Below are 25,210 nucleotides of genomic sequence, written 5' to 3'. Positions count from 1 at the left end.
TTTCAAGCAAATTCCTCAAATCCTTAATTTCTCATGCAGAAAGAAATTTCACATACGGTTCAAAATTGTCAATTGTACACAGCACAAGCATGAAAGATTCAGAAATCACACAACTGTGTTTAGCCTCCTCACAAAGAAGAAGGAAGCTTTAAAAGAACATTTACTTCAGCATCAATAGTTTCAAATGCGTAAGATTAATTGTGAAAGAATGGAGACAAAACACTGAAGAACTAACAGTGACACAGGACTAAAGAATATTTCGCTGTGCTCACACTTGCAATCATTCAGGTGCAATAAGCATTTTTCTATCCAACCTAATGCTTCAATATGTTTCAGGAACTTGCTGACTAAGCCTCAACAGTAGCTGCAGTCCTTGTTTTGTAAATAAACAAAAAAGAAGGGTAAAGCTCTGTCTTAGTCTGACCTTGTCACTAACTTGAACTCCACAAAGAGGCCTTGTATGCACTCTTTTCTCATGCTCAGTGGCTAGTACAATGAATCAAGGCACAAAAGCCGAGTACTCTGAAACTGCATGACATGCATTAACAATACAGAGCCTTGGCAAGGAAAGCTTGTACTGAATGTCCTTTGGCCCCCCTTTCTCTCATCCTCTCTCCCCTGCTACAAGCTTCTCCACTGTCTTTCTGGGGCCAGATCGGGGGTTTTACAGCCCCTCTACCGAGCTCTACAAGCCTGTGGGAAAACAAGCTCAACTTTACACTTCTTCTCAAGGTTACCTTTTTAAACACGTCAAATTCTCTAAATTGGCTCCCCTGTTTCAGGCAACAGCAGGAAGCATTTGAGGGTCAGGACAAGAGCTCGATATGCAACTGTATTAAAGAGGTTTCAAAGGCATTTTGAGGATTCTGCTTTCACCCAACATACACTGATACTGACACGCACAGACACATAATTGGATCATATCTGAGTGTCCTGCAAATGGAAGTGCTTTGGACGGCTGCTTGCACTGAAATGAAAACTGCACACACTTTTAGCTGACATTAATATTCGGCTGCAACCTCAGTCAATTGCACAGAGAAAACACAGAACACAAAGTGCATACTCATGGAGAGCATGTGTAGTGGCATACCGTATTGAAACTCAATGTGCAGGAAATGTAGAAATGGTTGGTTTGAGCAGGCCTAAGCTATCTGAAGAGACTCAGTGGTCTCCTGGGTGAGAGACAGAAGACCATCTCCAAGGGAACACAAAGCTATCTGCAGACTAAGCTGCAATCTCATCATCCCCACTGCTGTGGTTTAGGGAGACCATCCAAATGGTTAGCCATTACAGGAGTTGTGTGCGCACGCAGGCCACTTAACCTGATGAGCTCCAGAGAGAGAAGTGAGATGGCCACTGAACGTGTTTAACAGGCAACCGATGACATGTGGTAATCAAGCTTTGACATTCACTGTCTGAAAACAAACCCCTCCTATTCTTCTGTCATCTTCACCAACTGTCTCTTTATCCCCTCAGTGTCTCTGTTCTCCCTAACCAAACCTGCTGGAAATTGCATTTAATGCTCCAGTTCCGGAGCCGTGGTGAACACAGCTTTACTCAACTGTCCTCCGGGTGGCTCGGCAGAAATGGAGAGATTTCACGCTCTAGAGACAGCATAGCTCATGGATAAATCCACACTTGGTTGGTTGGTTTCTCCTTCAGGATGACAGTTAAGGGAGGATGATTTGTTTCTTTTTAAATAGAATCATCCAGTATTGCATAAAATTTCAATTATATTTCATATTGAGGGGGTAATAGTGCTAAGAGTTGGACTGAAAAATGGTCAAATACCATGGTGAGAGAAGAAATTTAAGGTGACTTTCTGAATTGGAAACTACTGAAAGTATTTGGTTTGCCTATCTTCAGTACTTATACTACTCACTAGTTGCTTCCATCTCTTTTAGTTTGAAAGAATTTATCTGATGTTGAAGGCAGACTATAAAGCTTTGTTTGCATCATCTGTACTACACGGCGCCATCTTAGCTACGATGCTAAGGTTGCTAACAGTACATCTGCACGTTAGAGACTCAGTCAGCGTTTTTGTAACAAACTTGGTGGTTGCATCTAGAGAATTGTCAGGTCAACAATTCACTAAATGAATATCAATTGTATCTGGTTTTGATATGAAACCCGTTTGTTAAAAAGAAAGTAATTTGTTTTTCCTCCATCTTTCCATTCAAGCCATAGTGAACAATGATTGACTGCACCCAGAACGATCAGTCTAGTGTGAGTGCTAGTCACATCTGTAGAGCACAGCAGTTGCAGCACTGCACATTGACAACAATAAGGCACACACAAAGCTGTTTTTCCTTGTGTCCTAATGTGAACATGTCTTAAAAGGGATTGATGTGAAACCTTAACTTTATGCCATTTTGTGTCCAGGATTAATCATTTTCACAGATACAACACAAAACCTAAAACAAGCATTTGGATACTGTACTGTACTATATAGAAATGATGTAAAGTGCACAGAGAAACTAGAACAAACATGTACAAACAAAATGTGTCACTCTTTCTCTTCCATTCTCTTACCCACTTGGTGTAATGAACTAGTTCAATACATTTGTCCTTGGCAAGGCAAGACAAAGCAAGTTTATTTGTATAGCACCCTTCATGTCCAAGACAATTCAAAGTGCTTTACATAAAACATTAATAAGTGCATTTAAATATGTAATTTATAAATGTGGTTAAAATGTAGTTCAGTGACCCCTCTCTTCTTACCATAGTCTAATTCTCAAATTCTCCTTTCCAGGTCACAGCAGTGTTGCAAGTTTGAATGCTTTTTTTCATTGAGAACTATTTGTACAAGGCTGCATTAAAGCAGTGTGCTTGTATTTGTGAACACTTAAGGTGTACTCGCTGGTCTTAGTTCTCTCTAAGGAGCAACTGTTTCAGAAGCAATGAACCATTTTCTTTACAACTACTACCAGACTTCCTGCTGAGTGTATGCTTGAGAACTGTGCAGACTAAAGGCAGGATTCAAACAGTCTGCCACTAAAAATCCGTGTAGTTGTTATTCTGAAAGACAGCTCAGCTGCAATTTATACTAAAAGATTCCAGGCTGATATCTAAGATGTCAGTTTCAATAAATCTGATGCAAATAAAAAATATTAATAGTGATATGGTATAATATTAACATCCTGGAGAACATGTCACAGTTCCCCTGTGAATTGAGCCTGTCTTAGCTGCTTCTGTCTTTCAATATAATCCTAAAGTCAATGATGCTGAGGTCAGGGCTCTGTGAGGGTCATACTGTCTGCAGCATGACTCCTTGTACTTCTTGCTGCAGAAGGCTGTTCTCTGACTGTGGTTTTAGAGCGTCTGTCATGGAGCATGATATATTTGAAAAGAAGATGAAGTAAAACATGCATTTTGTATTTTTACATAGCTAGTTACTTTTATTACATACATCATTTCTATTTAATGTGATCAATAGGTTTCGTTCATATTTATGCACATTTAAAATAAAAATCATATCCGCAAAGGAGAATGCACATGAATGCCTGTATCCATTCACAGTCGAGATTAGCTGCGGCTTAGCAGCTGGTCGGTCTAATTTTAGCCGACTTCATTAAACCACTGCAGAAGAACGCAATAAGATGATGTAATTAAAAGACATCCGAACCTCACACTATGAAAGGCAGCATAGAAAACATAAGGCCTGGTTAAAATAACAAACATGTCACTGTGACATACTGATGTGATATATTGTGATTATAATTTAAACTGTGATCTAACATTTTTAAATCAAGCTTCACTTCAATATTTACTGCATAAAAGTTGTAAACGTGATGGTGCAATTTCAATTTCAAATGACGGAAACTGATTTTTTTTTTTGCTTCCTGTATTAATTTGAGGAATGCTACAATTTGTTTTTACCACTACTCACAATCTGATATTCATTATTTTTCCCCTCAGTCAAGTGAACAAAAAGCCTTTCTGCAATTTTCAGCTCAGGTTTTTTTTAAGTAAAAAATGAAAATGACTGTAAAACATGTGGATGAAAACCTCTTAGGCTGGATATGCTTTCAAATTTGACATTTAAATCGTATTCTATGTAAACACCATACGAAGTGTTCAACATAAATGTTGACTAAAACCGCTGAGATTAGACAACACATGCATGCACAAGCAATCAATGAAAGATGTACAACCCGCTTTAAGATGCTAATGCTCCTGCTTAGAGCGGTAATGCTAGTGTGCCATTTAAAGCACCTGAGTGGATGTGAGTCATCACATCTCCCTGTGCAGCCAAGGAGGTTTTTATCAACCAGCAGGATTAGTGGCATGATTTATCATCATCTAGATTGTGTGATTAAATTCAACAGCATACAGCAAAGAACTGAGAAACAGTGAAGCACTGACTCCAGACAGTGACACGGTGCTATCAAGTGTCTTGCAGCCTAGCCTGTTATTCCAATCACACTTGGGAGATTTGCCCACCCACCTGTATTTTCACAGCTATGGACAGGGAGTTCAGCTCTTTATCCAGTTCTTTGAGGACAACCAGCTTCTTCAGTGTGAGGGTGCAGAGCCTGTGGGAAAAAGACAAATAAAATTTAAAGAGGGGTTAAGAGAAAGAAACAGATTGTTCACACAGTTAACAATATGAAAATGTGTACGACACTAGCATCTGAGGAAGAAAAGCACTGCCCACAAAATAATTACTGCTACTTTTCATTTCAAGTGGCATCTTTACTCTTTACTTTGGTCTTGTATGAATGATAGTAACAATAAGTAGCATCCAGGAATAAGCAATGCCAAGAAAGTGAGTCAAGTTGAAAAAACAACTGAGCAATCAAATCCATTCAGCTTTGTGTCCCTGTTCATCAGGGAACAAATCTATGACTTCTTGTAAGTGAATGATGCACAAAAGCGCTGCTACATTGGAATTCATGTTGTCTGCTTAATGGGCAATTTTTTTTCAGAGAATGACGTAGCACAGATGCTTTGACAAGCCATAAAGCAGTAAAATATCGTCAGTCAGCCCTGTTTGAGCATGCTGCTGCACATTAAAATGTTGAGCACTTATGTGACTCACCACCATCTGTTTCACATTTTTTTTTAAAAAGTAAGAAACATATACTTGCACATGACTCTAAATGAGTTACATACATTGGACTTTTTAATGCGAGAGAGTGGTCAAGCTGTTATCGAGAATTACTGAGGCATAAAGAAGCCAGTAGATACAGCAAAATGTAACTTGTGTAATCAGAAAAATACCAAGGGTTCCAGATGACACCTCTAAGGCCACGTCCAAGAATAAGGAAGAAGAAAAAACCCTGAGCAAAGCAAGATTCAATTCCTTGTTTTCTTTACAACTCTCCTTTAAATATCTCACTTCCTTTCACCTGCATCAACTCCCCCCAAAACTTCCCTCTACAGTATGACACTGAAAAAGTCAACAACTCTCAAGCCAAGTTTGCTAAACTTCCTCTTGACCCACTTTTTCCCAACAGTCCTGTTACATTAAATTGTGATCAGTCTGCACCAGATTCAAATGGGAGGAAGAAAGACAAAGCAAACAAATAGCTATCCAATCACCCACTTTCCTTGAGAGCCACTCTGCTACACTCACTGACTTCATTCAGGCACTCCCTTGCTTGGCAAGTATGATTCACAAAGACTCAACAAGTTCAAGTACACAGAAAATTGTGGTGATGCAGACGGCAACGATGGGGAGGTCCGTTTATAAATGAATACTGTGGGGGTGTAGTTTGGCTCATACTGTATTTTAACTGACTAGATTTAAATCAGACTTGGGTTCCTTATAAACTTTGAAAATTCAAAAAGGTAGAAATGTAATTTATGAAAATATAGCATGATTTCTAAAAATCCAAACAGCTTAAAAAGCAAATGAAGTGTTTAGATTAAAAGTCTGCCACAACATGCCATTCGAAAATCTCACATGAAAATGTCCAACAATCATTAGGCTGACATTTACACGACTTTAATATGACTCAGTGTATTTTTTTGCCTCTTTTCCTACAGCATTTTTTTTGTCGTCATTGTTTTAAATTCAAGTTTCATCTGGTTTGTTCATATTTCTCATTAACCACATCACCAGCATAGAGTGTAAAGGAAGGAAGAAAGCTTATGTACACTAGACTCCAGGGGGAAGTTTGTCCAAGCAGTCAAAAGAATATATATTTCATGATGACAATATCAAATTTTCAACAACACGAATAGACTGGGAACTTGGTGTTCCCATACAGAATCTCCCTTCGGCCAAAATAGTTGACGCCATAACTCGACTACATTTTACTGGAAGCAAATGAGCGTAAATTGCTAATCCACTTGACTGCACAATTGTGTGAGTTAGAGTAACAATTGCAAATCTATTTGAGGCTGAAGTAATTAAATGTTAAACCTTGACTGTAGTGCATGGATTGAGCTTGCCTTATTGTGAGGATGAGTCACCAGTGAGCCACAGCTCTCAGTTATTGAGGGAGGGAGGGGACAGAAAGAAGGGCTGATGGTTTAACAACATCTCTATCCCATCACAGCTAGCTCTCTCACACTCTCTCTGCAGACTCTGATTCACATTTAATTAAAAAGGCTTCAGGCACTGAAGGGGTCACCTCGGGTACCAGGGATTGTTTTTTTTATTATTAGACAGAGGTGTTATGGCCACTTCTGCCTGCCGCTGTGTTGTGTTGTAAGTGAAACTCATGGCCATCTGTTCTGGCCCGATGCTAGACTATCCCTGTGCTCGTATCTCGTGCCAGTTCATGCTGCCACCCAAACTTCAGTGACAGACCAGGTGTTGTAAGAAAGCACCAGTCACTGTGCTAAAATAACTGGCATTCAATTGGTCAATGATAAGTCGACTAGTTTTAGAAAGGATTGCCAGTATTGCTATGCTGTGTGTGTGTGGTTACAGAAATTGGGGAGGTGGGTGTTATTTGTGGTGTGGTCTCCCCTCCAGTCAGCAGACGGTGGCACACACTCAAGATCAAAATGAGGGCTTGCAGAGAGCCCTTCAAACATACATTAATCCTCCTTTTTGGCTAGTCATTTCCATATTCCCAGAGAGACCCTGGGGTGGGATCACAGAAAGCCTCTCTGTGCCAAACAAGACCAAAACAAAACAGTGTTATCAATCCATAGAGAAGGCTGGATGGGTGGGGAATCTATGCAGCAGTCTCCAGTCAGACATTTTTGTGAACAGGCGGTGGGAAGCAAAGATAAGTGATACATTTTCTGTCTGTTTCCCAGTTGATAAGAACCCATAGGGGAAACCCCTCTTTCAGTTTCGGTGCTTGTGCTGGTTAAGCCAACAAACCGCCTGCTAAGCGCTTCTGATTGGGTTATTATTGTTATAGACGGAGTTTATTGATCCTCACATGCATGTTAGAACTGTGGTTATAAATCCTTTGCTGGTTTTGACCACACTCAAGATGAGAGAGAGAGAGAAATTACAGCCTCCAAAATGACTGTAAAGTTGCATCAACCCCTCTACAAAAAGCGCTTCAATGAAAACTGAATATCTTTATCCTTTTGAGGGTACGATTTATTGCAGCACTTTTATATGAGTCTGCAATAATTTCTCTGCATACATAATTAGGGTATTATGTAAGTTTTTTTATCATCTATAAAATGTCAGCACCTGTTAAACTTTTCTGACATAATGTTTTCATCATCAAACACACACAGACAGTACGAGTGTGCATGTAAACATATCAGCTATGGCTATAGCTAAATTAATTTTTTTGCTGATTAACAATATATAAATTATTTCTTTCAATTCACTAACTAGTGAGACTAAAAAGTCCATTACAATTTCCGAGATGGCTTCTTCCTTAGTCATGTTTGCCTTTACAATAATATAAAGCACAAAAAGCAGCAGATTATCACATTTATAAAGAAAATTTCACATATCAGTTATTCATCTCCTTGCTTACTAATAATCAAAATCGGCTCGGAAAAAAAAATCTGACAAAACAGTAATGACTAGTTTCATTTCAAACCAAGCAATTATTTGATTTAAAATCAAAATCACATTTTGAATCAATGCAATTAGAAAAGCGCAAAGGCTGCTATTAAGGATATACAAGGGGTGGCTATTAAATAATGAGATCAATGCTGGAATCCTGTTTTATCTTTTGTTGGGCACATTGAAGCTTTCAGGGGTTGTTTGTCTTTGCCCATTGATCAATAATAATATGTATTTCAGGCATGGACTGTTGTTCAACTTACACAGACCCAGCCTCATTATCTAAACACTGCAACTTGTACATTTTGCGGTGTGCCTTAGCCAGAGTTTAAACTGTTTTGTCAGTGGTTTAACAAATTCATGTCCATCACGTTAGAGTTCGTACACGTGAATATTGAACTGAAGGGTGTCTTCAAATCAAATTACAATATCTGTCAGAAAAATCACAATTACATATTTTCTCGACTGGCTCAGCCCTCATTTCTTAACTGTCTTCACTTCACTCAGTTCAATTTTCACCTAACACAGGCAGGGGACTAATAAAGCTCAGCTCACATCATGCCATGTTTAGAGGCCAAGATAGCCCCAAGGCAATGCAGTAGTCAGAATCATGTCCTCTCACCGGCTAATTAAAGTAAACAGCAAATCTTTTTCCAGATGACATCTCCTATTACCGACATGGGCCCATAAAGTAACTGTGTAATATGTCAAAATCAACAGTTATTGACTGCGCTGATGGTGAGCGCCCAGTAGGTGTCTGAGTGCTGCACGGCTAATAGGTTTACTCTATATGGCATCACTCCCAGCAGCATGAGTAGTCCTGCTCCATGTAAGCCCATTAGTGTGTCCAGGTCACGCGCTGTACCATCACTAACTGTTGACCTTTTCTGCTTCTCAAGTAAAGCAAGGCCATCAGATTACAAGAGCAACTCCACCTTTTAGATTAAACACACTGCTTCCAGAGACATACCGGCGTTACTAAGGAAATCATGACTACGGAGGTGGCGCATGCTTCCTGTTGTGTCAAGTTGGGAAAAAAATGTTCAGATGGGCAACATCCATCCATCCATCCATTATCTATACACCGCTTAATCCTCACTAGGGTCGCGGGGGGGGCTGGAGCCTATCCCAGCTGACTCGGGCGAAGGCAGGGGACACCCTGGACAGGTCGCCAGTCTGTCGCAGGGCTACATATATAGACAAACAAGCACTCTCACATTCACACCTACGGGCAATTTAGAATAATCAATTAACCTCAGCATATTTTTGGACTGTGGGAGGAAGTCGGAGTACCCGGAGAAAACCCACGCATGCACAGGGAGAACATGCAAACTCCATGCAGAAAGATCCCGGGAAACCCGGGACGCGAACCAGGGACCTTCTTGCTGCAAGGCGAAAGTGCTAACCACTACGCCACTGTGCAGATGGGCAACATCATCATTACAAATTAATTCTTATCTTTTCTTTTAAAAAAAATCATTTAATCTGGGCTAGTCAAAGGCACTAAGTGTGTAGGTTAATATATTTAAGAAAAAAGCAAAACTATACAGACAACATCAAAACTTCCAGTTCACTCCTTTTAAGATAGGGAGCTGGTTTGTGCTGTCATAAAAAGCTGTATCTCACAGCAATACATTACTTTAACTATGCTGTACTGACAATTATTGAATCTTAAACATCTTTACATACATTCTTTGATGGAAAGGGAATGACAGCTACTGTTGAAGCCACTGTGTTATGAAAGATGGTCTGTCTGTGGCTAATGAACAAATCCTGTCACATTTATCTGCGCTGGTCAAACAAAGCTACTTATCAGGCAGTGCACTCAAACAGCTGAGGTCAAATATTTGGTTTCAGATAAGAATCCTGTGATTGTGATTTATATGAGGGTTATATATTTTCTTATCTTAGCTGCTTCATCCATTTTCTCTTAAATAATAAAAACAGAGAAAGAGGGAAAAGCAACAATAGCTTTCAATTTTCACTTAAGTAGACATTTTAAAAGTTTTTTAGATGAGACACACCAGTCTTTCTACAACTTAATAAAGAATCAGTCATGAAATGATGTCTCAGTCAAACCTATCTTTTCCCTCACAGTGCAGGCTGAATAACTTGGCCCACCTGTATCAAAGCGACGCTGGAACATCAGAGGAAACCAAATCAATTGCAGGAGGTGGATTAAAGGTGGACAGCAGGGTGGAAGTCAGGGACACGCATATTCTGCACAGCAAATAATCCTTTTTGTTACCCCCTTTCTGACCTCACCCTCCCCTGAGTCAGGCCGGCTTTCTTTGACACACACACACAGGCCCTCACAAAGGTTTCTCTGGAGTCAGGTCTCAAAGAAGACTTTTGGCCAGGAACCAAGCTTCAGTCACTCGTGCTTTGAGTTTGGCTCTTTGGTAAAATGATACGTCTGTCTGGAGACTGCCTCTGTGACAGCACACACAGTTTATTTTACACTGACATCAAAAGATATTCAAAAAATGTAAACCCAGAATCTGAAATCCCCAAGTCCTGAGCCTCGGCATCAGATGATGTGACTGGAAACATCTGAGGGAATAATCACTTAAAATGAAGGCAAGAACACTGAGACCTTCAACGTTTCTTTCTGTTGATTTGATATTTTTGAAAAGTCATGAAAAAGCCAGAACAAAAAAAGGCACTTCCTCTATAGACCTTTCTTCATTTCATAAGACAGAAGTCTTTTAGAGCTATATGCATTTACTGCTTCCACAATGGTACATCCCTGTTGAAAACTGTATAGGAACTATTCAGCTTACTCTGTTAAACATACATCAACCATTACACAGATATCACAACATCAATGAAGAGTGTTTCCGGCCTGAACCGGAGTTTGTTCTGTTTACGTCAACATCTTTCAAAGCCATTCGTCTAAGATGTGCTGCCATGTAAGAGTACATGGGGCTACTATCACTGTGCTATTTCTGGACATTTCTGTGATAGCGGCATCACAAATAACCTGGTGATAGAAACACTCTTAAGTTTAAGAGCCTACAAAGTGAGAGCAGCTACAGCAGCCATGGCAAAAGCTCCAGAAATGGAAAAACCCCTATGTTGAGATATGGCGCTTACACAGAGTGGATGTCATCAGGTTATCAGCTATTTCGTGTTTTACCAAAGCGTGTTTGACTCAGCTGAAAGTACTGAAACATCAGTAGCAGCTGCATTGTTCATATTTTGCGCAGTTATCTATGCTCGAGCAAAATGCATCCTAACAAAAACGTGGCCATCCATCAAAAAGTTCACAGTGTAAATATGGACATGGGTCCTTGTAGATTACAAACAAATGCAGACAGCATTGAAAGAGAGACCAGTAAACCCTGTGAATTTAACATTATGCTGCCTAAACAAAAACACACTTTTTGTAATTCTATTCCCCTGGTCAGCATTCCAGTTGATGTTTTGCCAGTTCCATGCCCTCGGATCACTGCACAGCAATTGTCAGAGGCACAAAGCAGGAGGAAGTGGTGGATGGAGGATGAGTGATGTAACAGAGTGCTGAATGAAAAAGGGACTGTCTATGTTTGGTATGTGCTGGGGGGCTTCCAAGCTAGAAAAAAACATACTTCAAGTAATGCTTTTAGTGCTTTCAGTGCGCTACTTCTCGCATCTTCTGCTTGAGATGTGAATGCAGTGACATTCTTTTAATAAAGCATGCTTGAGCATAATGCTCTGCATGAAATTCTTAAGGAAGCTGTGTATGGAACTGGCTTGAAATGGGGTGAGGAGACTGACAAAAAATGCTTCTCTCTGCAGTCATGGCCCTTGCTAAGGGAAACCATAGCACTTTGTTCTTTAATAACACTATTATTTGTTCATGTCTAGTTGCATAATTCAGCCCCAATGAAGGGTACACAAGTCTAAAAGCTCCTTCTTCTGAATATTTCATTCACTTACAAGAAAAACAAGGACAAGCCTATAAATGGTGAGAGATAGCCTATGGAACTACTGCGATTTATTCAGGCAGCAAAACACTGAAGTTTCCTTTTGTTATTAGCTTTTCAATCAAATTGGAAACAAAGAGAACAAGTACAAAACAAAGTCCTAGATTCTTGAATCCATACCCCAGCACCACCTACGTAAGTATTTTATAATAAAATAAAACTGAGCAGGAACACAGTTGAAGTGCGGAGAAAAATTTAGAAGTAGCTAAATTAATTTCTGAGTCCAATTTATATGAGATGATGAACACTAATCCGAAACACTGAATGGATCAGTTTTAACAAGTTCGACATAGTAGGATGTGCCATAGGAGCTTAGCCTGCACTTAGGCTTGCATGCAAAAGCTATTTTAGCCCCAAATATCTAGTCATGTGTGCCAGATGGCCATATGCTGGTTGGGCTTTAATTCCCTGAATGAAATCTTCTCATGGTCACAGTGAAAGAGCAGGAAGAGGCTGTGACCAGGGTAAACAAAGAGATCAAGAGGAAACCATTAATTTGGTGAAACCTGATTTCTGTGATTTTTTTCGGTCTATGGGTGACACAAAACAGAATAACGACCCCAGCAAAAGACAACAAAGATTAAAGGCAACAAAATGTGAATCGGAATCTTCACAGGATAGCTTGCGAAGTACCACAGAGGTTGTAATGCTATATTCATGGCCTTTATAGGGGGTATAATACATTTTCATTCTTTTTGGACCTTTTGATGTCAGCACATTGCTGAAGTCAAAGGTCAGCACTGAGACAGAACTGACAAATATATCTTTTAATCTTCTATTGTTGTAACAATAAAAAAATTCACACCAGACATTAATTCTCATAATGCAAAACAACAGATGGTGTGCACACATTAATCAAAACACTATACAAAATATTTTGTAATGAGATGGGAGCTTAAGCTTAACCAGAAGTGAGATGATTAAGCTAAACAAGAGTCCCTTACAATGCTATGTAGACACAGTCTCTAAATCTTTTGAATATCAAACGCTAAACCACTGCATACACAGAGAATTACTTACCTTGCATTAATGTAAGAAAAAATTGTTTTTATGGTAGTAAAAATTTCAAACAGCTAAGAAAACATCTCCAACCTGTCCTGCAGCATAATCAACAGGGTGGGAGGCTTTTTTTTTTTTTTTTTTTAAATTGGAAAATCTCCAATTTCTCCACTCTCCATCTGTATTCTTAGTTTGCTCCAACAGCCATTTAGCCATTTTGGCAAAATGAACAACATCCCTGTCAATCTAATATATCTTTGGACTGCTGGAGGAAACACAAGTGCCCAAGAAAACCCACAGAGTCAGAAGGAACACAAGCAAACACACAGACTCAAAACCTATGATCAGCTTCAGTGTGTGTACTACAATTACATTAGATCGCTTAGAAGAAATTATTTTTATAAGAATCTGACGAAAAGATCATTTTAACTGGTAATAAAGATACATTGTTTTATCTATATTTATTATCCTGCAATCAACACATAGTTTGTGTTAGGTCACTGCTAAGATGGACTTTGGCCTCTGAGAATAGCTGGTGCAAGAGCTGCAATGGGGTAATTTGAAACAACGGGGTAGGTAAGACAGGTGTCATCACTCAGGTATGAAATCAGCCTGAGAGACATGTTATGAAAAGAAAAGTAGACAGGGGAGGAGATAAACCGGTTGTTTCCGAGAATGCGTGGGGATGTAATAGCTGTGCTCATAACGGTCATAATACTCTGTAATAGGGTTTTTGTGAAGTCCCAGAGCTGTGGTAGAATCTGACTGTTGTTGGGATTACCAGCACATTTCATTTAATTCTACACGGGACTGGTGCATTACAGCTCAGTGCCAGAATTTATTTCCGTTTGGTGCTGTAAGCCAGTGCTGTCCCTCAAATACTCATCTCAAACCATATCTTATATCTGTGAAGTGTGAATTAGAGGTTTGACCGGTACGCTCTTGTTATGTGGGTGGTTTGGTCGACTCCTCTCTGATAATGAAGTGTAGCAAGTTGTGCCTGTTTCCTATCTCAAATATGGGGCAAAGGGTAAAAGCCTTGCTGGAGGTAAAACAAAAATTGCTAAGTCTGCTGTTCAGCGACAACATGAAATGCAACAATAAGACAAACCTGTTTCTATATTTTATCATCACATCAAGTACAGACTGAAAAAGAGCTTCTCCCAGTTCTACTGGCAGTAAATTAACAAAACAGTCTTAAACTTAAGGCACACATGTTAACACAAGCCAGTGACAAGATTTGTGAGTCAGCAAACAAAAGGCCTCTATCATAGTTCAGCATGATCTCGCCTCTTTAAACAAATGCTTTCAGCTGCACAAGCTCCCACTGAGGTCTGTCAGACCACTTTAGCTTCTCATTCAACTCTTCGCCCAGTTTAATACCAATTAAAAACAGAACTCTGCGTTGTATTCGCACCTCAGTGATCTGACAGTAGTTTTCAGGAATTCAGTGCATGGCTGTCATCCTTTGTTGCTCTTTCTGCAGTGGTAAACAGCTCTTTTGTCTCTGCCCTGACCATAAACTGATGAGGTCAGCAGGCCGATGTTTGTAGTGGATACGCAAGACATGAGCAAACCAGACATGGCATGTTTACAGGCAATATCAGAGCTAAAGCAAAATACCTTGACCACATCAGCTTTAGCACATCATAACTGAGATAACAAGACATATAGTATCTCTCTAGCATCCAGAAAATTGTGAAATTATTGGTGTAGTTGCCTTAACCTACATCTTCTTATTAAAGGTAGGTCTTCAAGTTCCTGCTTGCTGTATGCAATGACTTCACAATGAGTCTACAGTAAGTAGTTCAACAGACACAGGTGAATCCTGTGAGTGTCACAACCTTTGACAATGTTATAACTGAACTTTAAAATCCTATTAAGGTGGATGGGCTGCCTGACAGGAATGTTCCTTTGCTTGGAGTCTGACAGTAGGATCAAAAGCTCAAGAGCAAAGCCTCATTTAAAACAATCCCTTTGTCTATCCTACTGACCAGGAAAATTCAAACAGAGTCACAGAAACCAAACACTGAACAAAACCTCATGTATTCACTCGTAAGATGAGGGGAGTTTCCTGTCATTTAAAAAAAAAGCACAACAGCTGCTTTGCCGGCAGAAACTGCAGGATGAATAATTCTGATACATACTGTACATACATATGATTCTGTAGGGAAATCAGTTCCAATAGCAGTCCTCGTAAGTCATGACAGTGAACCAGCACAAATGTAGGACCTCCCCTAAGTGGTATGCAGCCATAATTAAGACACCTGTACTTTCCCTGCTGTGACGAGTTAAAATGTTTACGGTGAAAAAGGACTATACTGAGCTGAATAGCTTTGATAATCATTTACCCCGTATTGTGAAGTTCTACTTGCAAAGAAATATCTGGAAGTGCAAAACAGCATGAATAAATTAAAACATACAGAGTATGTTGGAGACTTGTATTTATAGCTTACAAAGCTTATGTAAGCCTTTGCAAGGAATCACAGAAGAGGAAAAAAGCCATGATGAATGGGCTGGATAGTGAAAGGATGGAAATGCAATGAAAGGGAAAGCAAGGAAAGCCTGCCAGACCTCTGCATTGACCCCTGGGAGCATTGACACATCTGAACATCTGTAGCTCCTGGCAAGTTAGAACGGGCCCAATTCCAGTTTGCACGAAATACTGTAAATCGTAGGCTTCTATTTCAGTTTCATGATCTACCACCTTGCAGACATGAGACAATGTTAAGTCAGCTTCAGTATGGATATAAATAAGCAGAATCAATTTTCCAAGCACTTGGCCAAAATCTAGTTTAAATGTATTTACTGATAGAAATGTAGTAGTCAGCAAAGGCTACATACTTAATCCTCTTTCCTTGGGCTGCACAGTTAATTGAATATTAATCACGATTTTGGCATCCCACGTTTAAATGAACACATGATAGACTGCAATGTTAACATGTAAAATGTGGGAACTGCTCATAGAGAACAGATGTAGGTAAAATCACTTGATCTCAACTTGGGTAAATCTGACATTTTTTTTCAAAAGAATTTTTGGTCACAAACCTGAGTTGCTACAGAGATTGACTGCAGAGACAAGAGGTTTATTGTGCACAGCCACCTAACTAGCATCTACTGTACACCACGACTGAGACGTTTAGGGTACAATTGAACTCATATTTGCCTCCAGAAGGTCCTCTGAATTTGGATGACAAATAACTTTATTTTAACTATCATACTGATGCAAAGGTTGCAAATTAGAAGGAATGTGTGCCCAGCATGGAAGTGAAAGCATTTCTCTGTTTATTCAGATTTATGCTAAATAATTGGGATTGTCAATTTGGCCATAATGGCGCAGCGCTTCCCTTTCCATTAATGAAATTTTTTTCATTCTGACATATGGTGCTACTGTTAAGCTTTACACATGATCAAATCTGCCCTTTAACTCAACCACCACAATCCTATCTGTTTGATCTCATAAGTAATAAGAGATTTTAGAAATGTCCTCAGCTGCCTGTAAACAAAAAGCGCTGCTTCTATTAAGGTTCTACTGATGCTTCACATCTGTATTTAGTTCTGTGGTCAAGAGGTAAATGCACAAGATATGGGGCTATGATGGATCAAATTTACAGAAAAATACTGCTTCAGGAAGCAAGGTTGTGTGTTGTCACTGCTAATGATACTAGATGGACTTCAGCTGACAAACAGGCTTTCCAAAACTGCACTCTGACTCAAAACTATTTTCTGCAATGTAGACAACACTTCCAGAAAGAAAAATGGTAGGTTCACTGTCAACTGGGGACTGCATAATCAATAAATGTGCAATGGTCTGCATCAGCAAATATTATTTAGCTTCATTTCCTAAAGCGATAAAAACTATTAAGCTTAATAAACAAGTAATGCATTGCCATGTGCATCTATTGTTATGGTATGTAACAGTGCTGATAAAACCAGTGCATGGAATTTTACAGTTTTGGCCATGGCACTTGAAATGAACAACTGCTGTATGAAAGCACTTGCTGACTACTCCTCCCTGTTCACCCCCACTGGATTAATATGTCCAAATGACTAATGGACTGAATGTATCCAGGCTCCAGCTCCTCCAGAGATTTTGTACACAGATCTTGATTTTCTCTGTATCCGTGCAGTAGTAATTTTAACATCAGTGATGCCAAGGTGAGTGAAAATGGAGAGGTGAGGCTCATTAGGCTGACATTGTATGCAGTCAAATAACAAGGACACGAAAAAATAGAATTTGAAAAAGGCTACTGTAGAGATGGGCAGCTTTCATCTGAAAAGAAACAAGGCTGAATTTCATGAAGTCATGATTCCTTATTCAGGTCAGCGGGAGAGGAAGATCATTTTTAAGTTTCTAAAGAATAATTGATGCAGTCTGTGAAATGCAGATGAGAGAAGTTAGAAAAGCCTTTTCTATTTAATTTTAAAGAAGAGCACCACACTGAATTATCTAAAGATCTTTTGTGCAATGGTTTGTAGCATGGCTGGATGAAACGCATTTAAAGCAGTAAAATGAACTGTAGTCGTTGCCAGTCAAGCCTTGTTCCAGACCAAATGTTTTTTCCAATGGACGTTTACTGGATTTCAGACTGGAATCAGACCTAATTTCTCTCCATGAATCAATCAAAATCTTGAAGTTTTCGCAAAGAAAATAAGAGAGTGGCAAAATTTTTAGCATGGGTCAATTGAGGAAAGACACATGGACAGAAACAGGACTCCAGACAGTGCAGACTGTTTAATCTGTGATTAGACAAGTGGGCAGGGCATCTAGCTCAATGCTCTTTGAGAGTTGACACTCGAGGGACTGTCATGTCCTTAACCAGAGAACAAAGATAAAGATGTTGAATCATTTCTGGGGATATTATTTAGCAGAGACAAGGGCAACATGTAAATTAGGTTTATGAGCAGCAGTGAGATTAGAAAAATATTCTATAAATATAGCTGGCAGCTGTCGGGGTAAAAAGATTTCAAGTAGGACAAACAAAACTACACATAGCCTATCTGTGATTGTTTACAAGAGCAGACTCTACCAGAATGCACTGCAGGACCTCTGACTGCCACGATGACGATGCTTCATGTTTTGAAATTGTCTGTCATGTGATCTCATTCATCCACATCATAGGTGTTTTGTATCTCAAATAATGGTCTCTGTGTTGCTGCTGGCACATACAGCTAAGGAAATGCCTGAATGGGAGAGGTGGGAAATAAACAGAGCAAGAACAAGAGAGAAAATACGAGTTAAACGACATTGTCCCCGATGTGCTTATTTTGACAGGATCCTCCCTGTATCAGAGGACAGTTTCCTCGCCTCACTTGCTGGCTCAGGAAGTTGGATCTCTTCACTAACTGAGACCCCAGTATACGCCCACACAAGAATCTGGCTTTTCTCCCATTCTGAGGTCCAGGCAGGGGGAAACAAACCTTTCTTCCCTTTGTGAGGAATTCAACATGAGCATTCAGCACATGGTCACTATAGAGCTCGGGGCCAGTTCAGCAAAACTTTTCAACAGGATGGGCAATCAGCAGCTTTAATTCGGGCCCCCATCCACAGAGCAGGTTGTTAGTCAACAACAGAGTGCAGATGGGGACCGAAACAGACAGAGGCAGCTTCACTTCAGCTGCACCAGCAGCTGCCAGGAATGTGAAATGTTTCCCAAGGAAATTCCTCCTCCTTCAGGAAAGCAGGGAAGGAAACCAAGAGAATTTTGACACATTTCAGGCAGTGGGAGTAAGCATGAAAAAGAGGGGAGTGAAGGTGCTGATTGGTCTACTGTTAGCAAAGTGTGTGAACAGCATGGCGGAGCATGGAGCCAAGTTAAGACGCAATCATATTTGAGGACACTATAAAACAAAAGGGAACTACATCAGTTGTGAAAATTACCAATACCAAATGTACCAATCAGCCACAACATTAAAACAACTGATTAGGTGATGTGATTAATAATTATCAACTCATTAGGACGTCTTCTGCTGGCAAACCTTGGATGTTCATGCTAAAACGACTTTGACACATATGACTCAGCTAAACATCAAAGACCAAGCACACACATCTCAAATTTCTCTACGCTGACTATAATAGAGAACAATTTACAGGTAACATGCAATTGCAAAAACTCTGGGTGCAGCTATGACAGTGTATAGCTGTCTGGTAGTGAGATGTTATCTCTTGAAATGAAATTATCGGCACGGGGGCATTCTCATTTTTACATAGTATTGATCTCTTCCTTAGTCCCAATCAAATGCTGCTACTGGAGCTTAATATAAAAATGTGCCATCAAGTAAAACAAGAGAGAAATATATCAAACTGTCAATGTCTTGAAAACTGAGCACCTATTTGACCTTGACATAGCAGCAACACTGCCAGTTCTGTACCTGTAAATACTACATGACTCCTCAATTCTGTTGCCAGACAAAGATTGTAAACATGACGCAGACTGACATGCAGTGCTGTGTCACAATCCTGAAGGGCACTGGAGATGGCTGATGGGACCTTGTTTATGATTCCAAAAGGAAGCAGAGGATTAAGCAGACAGTGTCTGTGTGCAGCACCAGATTACCAGCTCCTCTTTTCCTGTTATGAAATCAGATTACTACAGCTCCCCGGCTAGGAGAAACAATATCCACGCCTTGAGATGAAGGGGTTATTGAGGAGGTGAAAGGGTAAATTAAGTTCATATTATCTGACAGACAGCCCTCCTTTATTTATATCCTGATTTAATGGTTTAATCTCAGCTTAGACAATGAACATATACAAAATGAAATTAACTCAAAGAGATTAAGGCCATGGATGATGCTGGAGGTAGCGCACTAACAGTTCAACCTTTACAGTAAATGGCATATGCATCACAGCAACAGGGGCATGCAAAAACTAGCTGATGACTACATCTCCACTGACCTAGAACAAAGAAGACACAATAATGTCGCCCCCGTCTAATTTTATTTATGTTTATCTTCTATGTTTGCTGACATACAAAACACACATCAGTTTGATATACTATACAGAATTGGGGAAGAAGAAACAAACATCTGACCAGAGTCTGCAAAGTACACTCAATTACTGTCAAGATAAGGCTCTGCCACTCACTAGAGAATAAGGCCAGCTTGGGAGTCACATGACTGAAACAGCCAGAAAGAAAGATGCTCTACTCACCGGAGATAAACGTCAGAGGGAAAAAGCAAAGGTTTTTTTTTTTTGGAGCTTGTGAGCACACCTTTGAAATACATTCACTTTTCTGAACCCAGACAGTGAAACTTAAAAAGACTTACTCTTTGAAGCAAAAAATATCATAGACTGAAAATGCCGTGTGAAATTAATTTTGAGATCTTGGAAACATTTTTTAATGACCCAAATAAGACAATGTTGATTATGAAAGCTTGTAAACTAATTGTTTGACTCAGCAAAGCCTGCTGAACTTGTATGGCAAACATGACCAAATTGCTTGGCTGCTCCCATCATGTTAGCGATGAGGGTAAAGGTCACAACTCTTGACCCCAAGTTGTAATGAATCATTGAACTTGGTACAAAGCCAACCCTCTCATCCAGCTACACATTCTTTATTGTTAGAAGATAAACATAGCACCGTCCTGACCTCTGCATTAGTGTCATTCCTGCAAATACCACATCGTTCCATCAACACATGCCTGCCTTGCCACAGATATAGGCAAGCCAGTTGGATTCCTGAGCAGGCTGCTAAGGCCCCAGTATATACTGCAAAGTCATTAAATCTTACCAGTTTTGCTGTATATCATGTTATTCCCACAAGATTGTCAAAAGCAGGAAATAATACCAGAGAAAATAAAGCCATTGTATCTAAATAGTGAGTCACAAAACACGAAATATCCCCCAAAAGCCTTTTCAACATCATCTTTACTGTCAAAATCTACTTCTCTGAATTATTTCTTCTGATATAAAACTACATTGGTTTATGCAAAGGTTTAAATTGCAAGTACAGAGGTTTTCGATACTAGGGTAAAAGTAACCACATTAATTAGCATCCTTGTGTTGTGTTAATTATATTCATATATATTTATCTTTTCCTAATTGAGTCATGTAAGCAGTATTTGAGAACACTTCTGGAGTCTTCTGGTGCACTTTATGCCTCAACTGTCTTTGGGTAGTCAGCAACATTACCAAGCATTGGTCAGCTATTTTTTGAGCAAAGAACAGGGGAAAAGCCAGGTAGATTTCCTCTGTTCTCAGTGCCCTCTCCAGAGGTTTTGTGCTACTTTAGAAAACAAGACAAAAAACACCAGCTTATAGGAAATAAGCTGCAACACCAATACCACATGGTATTTGAAACATTGGAGGGTGGCAGACTGGCAGCCATGGCAGTGCTGGAATCAGAACAATGCCTGTCCAACTGTTTCAACAGGCCCGCTAAGGATGGAGCCTCCACAACACTCGTCTGGCAGGTGGAAGAACCAGTCAAATGCTGTATCGTGCACAGCAATAAAACTACATATATACAGATATAGCGAGCAATGGATAGTGAGTGCAAGAGTACAAGGCTCTTTGTCCAAATAAGAGATCAAACAAATATTTACATGAATTTAGCTTGATCCAGTGTACATAAAAAGAAACTGAAAAAAAGGTTTTTGTCATAACTCTTCAAGACGTAATTTCGTGGCTTGACAGCAAAACTGTCAGGAGCCACAAATCCATGCTAACAGAGTCTACAAAAGCTGACAAGATGTTTTCCATTGTGAATAAAACATCTTTGCCTAAGCATAGCTTTCAGTAGAGCTGCAGGGGTGAGGATTCTTTACCATCTTGTAATTATTAACAAACAACAGCTGCGTGCGATGTTTCGGAGCACCACATTAAAAAACAGTCAATTGGCAACAGCCCTATGCCCTCATTTGAAACTGTGCCACCTAGCTGGACACCCACATTCGCTTAAAGGCCAGTGGAGGAGCAAACAGCTGCACGCAAAATGGCCCTGCCCCTGAAAGAATGCCAAGGCAGAATCCCCGAAACAGGCCCTGGGTTGGGCTACATGCAGGGCTTTTCACACCAAGCTCGGATAAGCGATCTAAAAACACATAAGGGAGAAATAGGCATGGCAAATTACTCTGCAAAACACTGTGAGCACTGTACCTCCAAGCGAGCACGTCTAACAGTAATTACTATCTGATTTTTCTGACTAAAGTGTCGTAAATCGTTATAAACCCTAACTTCTACTGCATTGCATATCAGATCCAACATAATATCCCATACATTTTTAAGAATGCAGCTACTACAGTCTTATACTGAACAATGACTGGTAAATCTTTACTGTATGCCTCATTAATAATCCATTATCATCCGTACCTAGATTCATCTTTAATACAACACCTTGTATGTCATCTAGTGCAGAGAGAGACCACAGTGTAGAGGCAGATACATGGGAAATCAATGCAGCATGTATGACATGCTCTATAAAAGCACAGACATGTCCCCTGCTTTTGTGCACTAGCCAGTCTTAAAACTTAATAGATACAGCTATGTGAAGCCCGTTGTTCAAGTCTTATAGTAGAAAACGACATTTATAGTTCCTGTGTGTGAAGCTAATCGATTTTAACCCAGAAAAAAAACTCTAAAACCTTAGCCATTTAATCACTGAAACATACATGATTGTATAGCATATGCTGTAAAACGTGGGATGAAAGACACAAATTCTAATTGTACTTCAAGAGCTGAGATTTTTTTTAAAAATGCAAATCATATTTTCAGAAACGGGGCTACATTAAAAAGGATAGTGAGCTGTCCAATTACAAAGCAATGCTGTTACTTCAAAGACTATATTCAATTTCATTCCAGTTGGCTTCAAATCATTTGAGCTATCGAAGCCAGAACAGAACAATGTTCAATTGGGGATTTGAAAGATCACCGTGACTGTAAATTATCCATGTTTTCCATATGCCATGATTCCATTCACACTTACATACTCATGCAGGCATTAAAGAGACAGCAGGCAAACACACGCGCACATCGACTGTGGAGGAAACCCTCCCCTTGCAAGCCCACTTCTCTCCCAATGAGTGGAGCAGATCTAGGTCAAAGCTGATTAATGTGCCCACAGCTCCCGAGAGGTTTCTGGTCAGGTGGCAGCAATGCCTGCTCACTGAAGATGAATACTAATGCAGAGTTTTGCTGAATATCACTGCTGCAATTCCACATTAAAAGATGTCACAGTAACATTAGAACAATGCGGATGCCCGCAAGTAAATTAGCGTAGACATAAGTGACAATCACAACTGTTTGCTCTCTCCTTTTACCAGCTGCTTTGTCAACACGATGAGTAGTTGTGTTTGTGATGGTCTTCTGAGACACTCTTCAACACTGAGCTAGAATGAGGTGTCTGGATGTAAGTGTAAAACAACCCACGCCACATAAAGGCAGAAATTATGTGGATTTCACACTGCCAGCCAGCTGCTGAGCTGCCCATTTGCCCAGACAGCTCATGACACACAGTGTTGCTTAAAGGATGTCTGCTACTTAAGAGACGAACGGCATCTGTGTCACTGTATTTATAGATAGTTATGTTGTTATTGGGTGGCATGCATTCCGTAAATCTGATCAAGCAAAGGCCTACATGGACAAGAAATAGCTGCAAAGCTTCAACGGCGCAGCAACAACGCAGAAGATAAATAGCAGCAACCCGTCTGACTGAAGAAACTGGTTAGCTGAACTTTTGTTAGCTACTTATAACGGTCGAAATAAAACTGAATACAACTGTTAACACCACTATTACAGACTTCAAAACCACGTCTAACCTGTTTATGTCAACTGGGTAATTTCGCATTTTTAGCGGAGAGCAAGTTCATTTGGAAAAAAAAAGAAATTAGCAAAATGCATCTGGCACAAAACATTAGAGGACCTCGAACACTAATGCTATTTGCTAGGTAGCGTTAGCATTAGCCACCTTGCTAGTTAGCTCGCCAGTTAGCCAATCCAGCAGTGTTTTGGAAATGTGTGGCGGCTCGTCCCTCCAGCCCAACGCTACAGCCAGCGAGGGCGTTGTTGATCAAACGTTAGCCTAACATTTATTAAACGACATGGTGATTTGCAAACACTGTGGTTTGTGGTATTTTACGCTAACACAACAATGTTAACGTTACCTCGGAACGCAGCTTGGGGATGATCGGTCTATCTCCCAGGTCGCAAAGAGGTTCATGGGCACAGGCATGCTGCCGGAGACCGAGCCCAGGACCACAGCCCCGGCTAACGCTCCGGTCGGGAGTGTTGTCGGTGCCGGTCCACCACCGCCACCGCTGCTCGGGTTCAGGAAAGCGGCCCGGACGCCTCCTCTCTCTACAGCCGCCGCCATCATCACCACCACTGCCTGGGGAGCAGCTCTAGCTAAGTGTCGGACGAACGCGGGAGCCGCTGAACTCTCTGCTGCCTGCTCCTGTTCCTCCAGACTCCCAGCTCCTCTACACCGACTGGAGATGCTGATAGGCGGGGCGGGGCCTGTCGGTACTGATAGGGGGCAGCACGTCCCCGCTGCGAGGGTGGGACGACTCAAAACAACACTGCTCTCGTTCTATGCGTACTGAAGAGATTTAGCATTCACATATGACAAGAAAACTACTCAGTAAAATTTAATTCTTTAAAAATATCTAGTCATGTAAATAGTAATGCAAATATATCTAATAAAAACATTGTGGGGTCTCAACCGCAATATTTAAATTACTGAGCTAAATATATATGATAAAATAATTTAAGGTCTTTTATAAATATTGTAGCAACCCTGCAGTTATGTTTCATCACTGTTAGGCAGGATGTTCAGTAGGCTGTTACTGTGTGTGTGTGTGCATGGATGTGAATGTGACAGGTGGAGGGCGGAGCGAGCGTGTGACCGAGGTAAACGAGCGTGTGCCTGGGAGCGTGTGTTCGTGAGCGCGCATGAAGCTGAGATTAGGAACGAGCCTAGCCTGTGGTTGTCGGTTTTTTTGTTCTTTTTGTTTTGGCGTGGTTACGGCCGACAGTAACCGTGTTCTGTGTTCGGTGGGCTATTAAAGCGTCGGAACGTTGACAACGTCTCCTGCCTCCTTCTTCCGTCCAGCCGGACGCTACACTGGTGTCAGAAGTAAAACAACGAGGCTTCCGCGCCGCTGGCCGCCGCTAGCCCGCCTGCAGACGGAATGGCTTCGCGGCGAGAAAAGACCGACGCTCGGCCGAAATTCAAAGAGGAGATGTTGGACAATGCTTATGACGGTATGTGGCGGAGTGACACTGAATTTGGACACTCGGCGGAGCACATGGCCCGCCTGAGACATGCGGCTAGGGAGCTGGCTGCTGACGCTGGGTTCGGCCCGTCCAGCA

The 25,210-nt window shown here is 40.5% G+C and overlaps 1 protein-coding gene across 3 annotated transcripts in view; it reads right to left on the bottom strand.

The window, feature by feature from the left end:
• zmp:0000000755 (phosphofurin acidic cluster sorting protein 2) overlaps positions 1-24,322 on the bottom strand; it is a 52,984-nt gene extending 28,662 nt beyond the window's left edge. For all 3 annotated transcript variants that reach the window (XM_023279445.3, XM_023279446.3, XM_023279447.3), the window contains exons 1-2: positions 24,004-24,322; positions 4,448-4,535 (exon numbers count right to left, since the gene is read on the bottom strand). In XM_023279445.3, coding sequence (XP_023135213.1) covers positions 4,448-4,535; positions 24,004-24,215 — 300 coding nt within the window. In that variant the 5' untranslated portion in view covers positions 24,216-24,322. The remainder of the gene's footprint in view (positions 1-4,447; positions 4,536-24,003) is intronic.
• Positions 24,323-25,210: the final 888 nt, after the last annotated feature.

This window comes from Amphiprion ocellaris, chromosome 16, assembly GCF_022539595.1.
Source record: "Amphiprion ocellaris isolate individual 3 ecotype Okinawa chromosome 16, ASM2253959v1, whole genome shotgun sequence".
Classification (NCBI taxonomy): Eukaryota; Metazoa; Chordata; class Actinopteri; family Pomacentridae; genus Amphiprion; species Amphiprion ocellaris.
The sequence above is the reverse complement of the archived record's forward strand: the minus strand, read 5'-3'. Positions and strand labels throughout refer to the sequence as shown.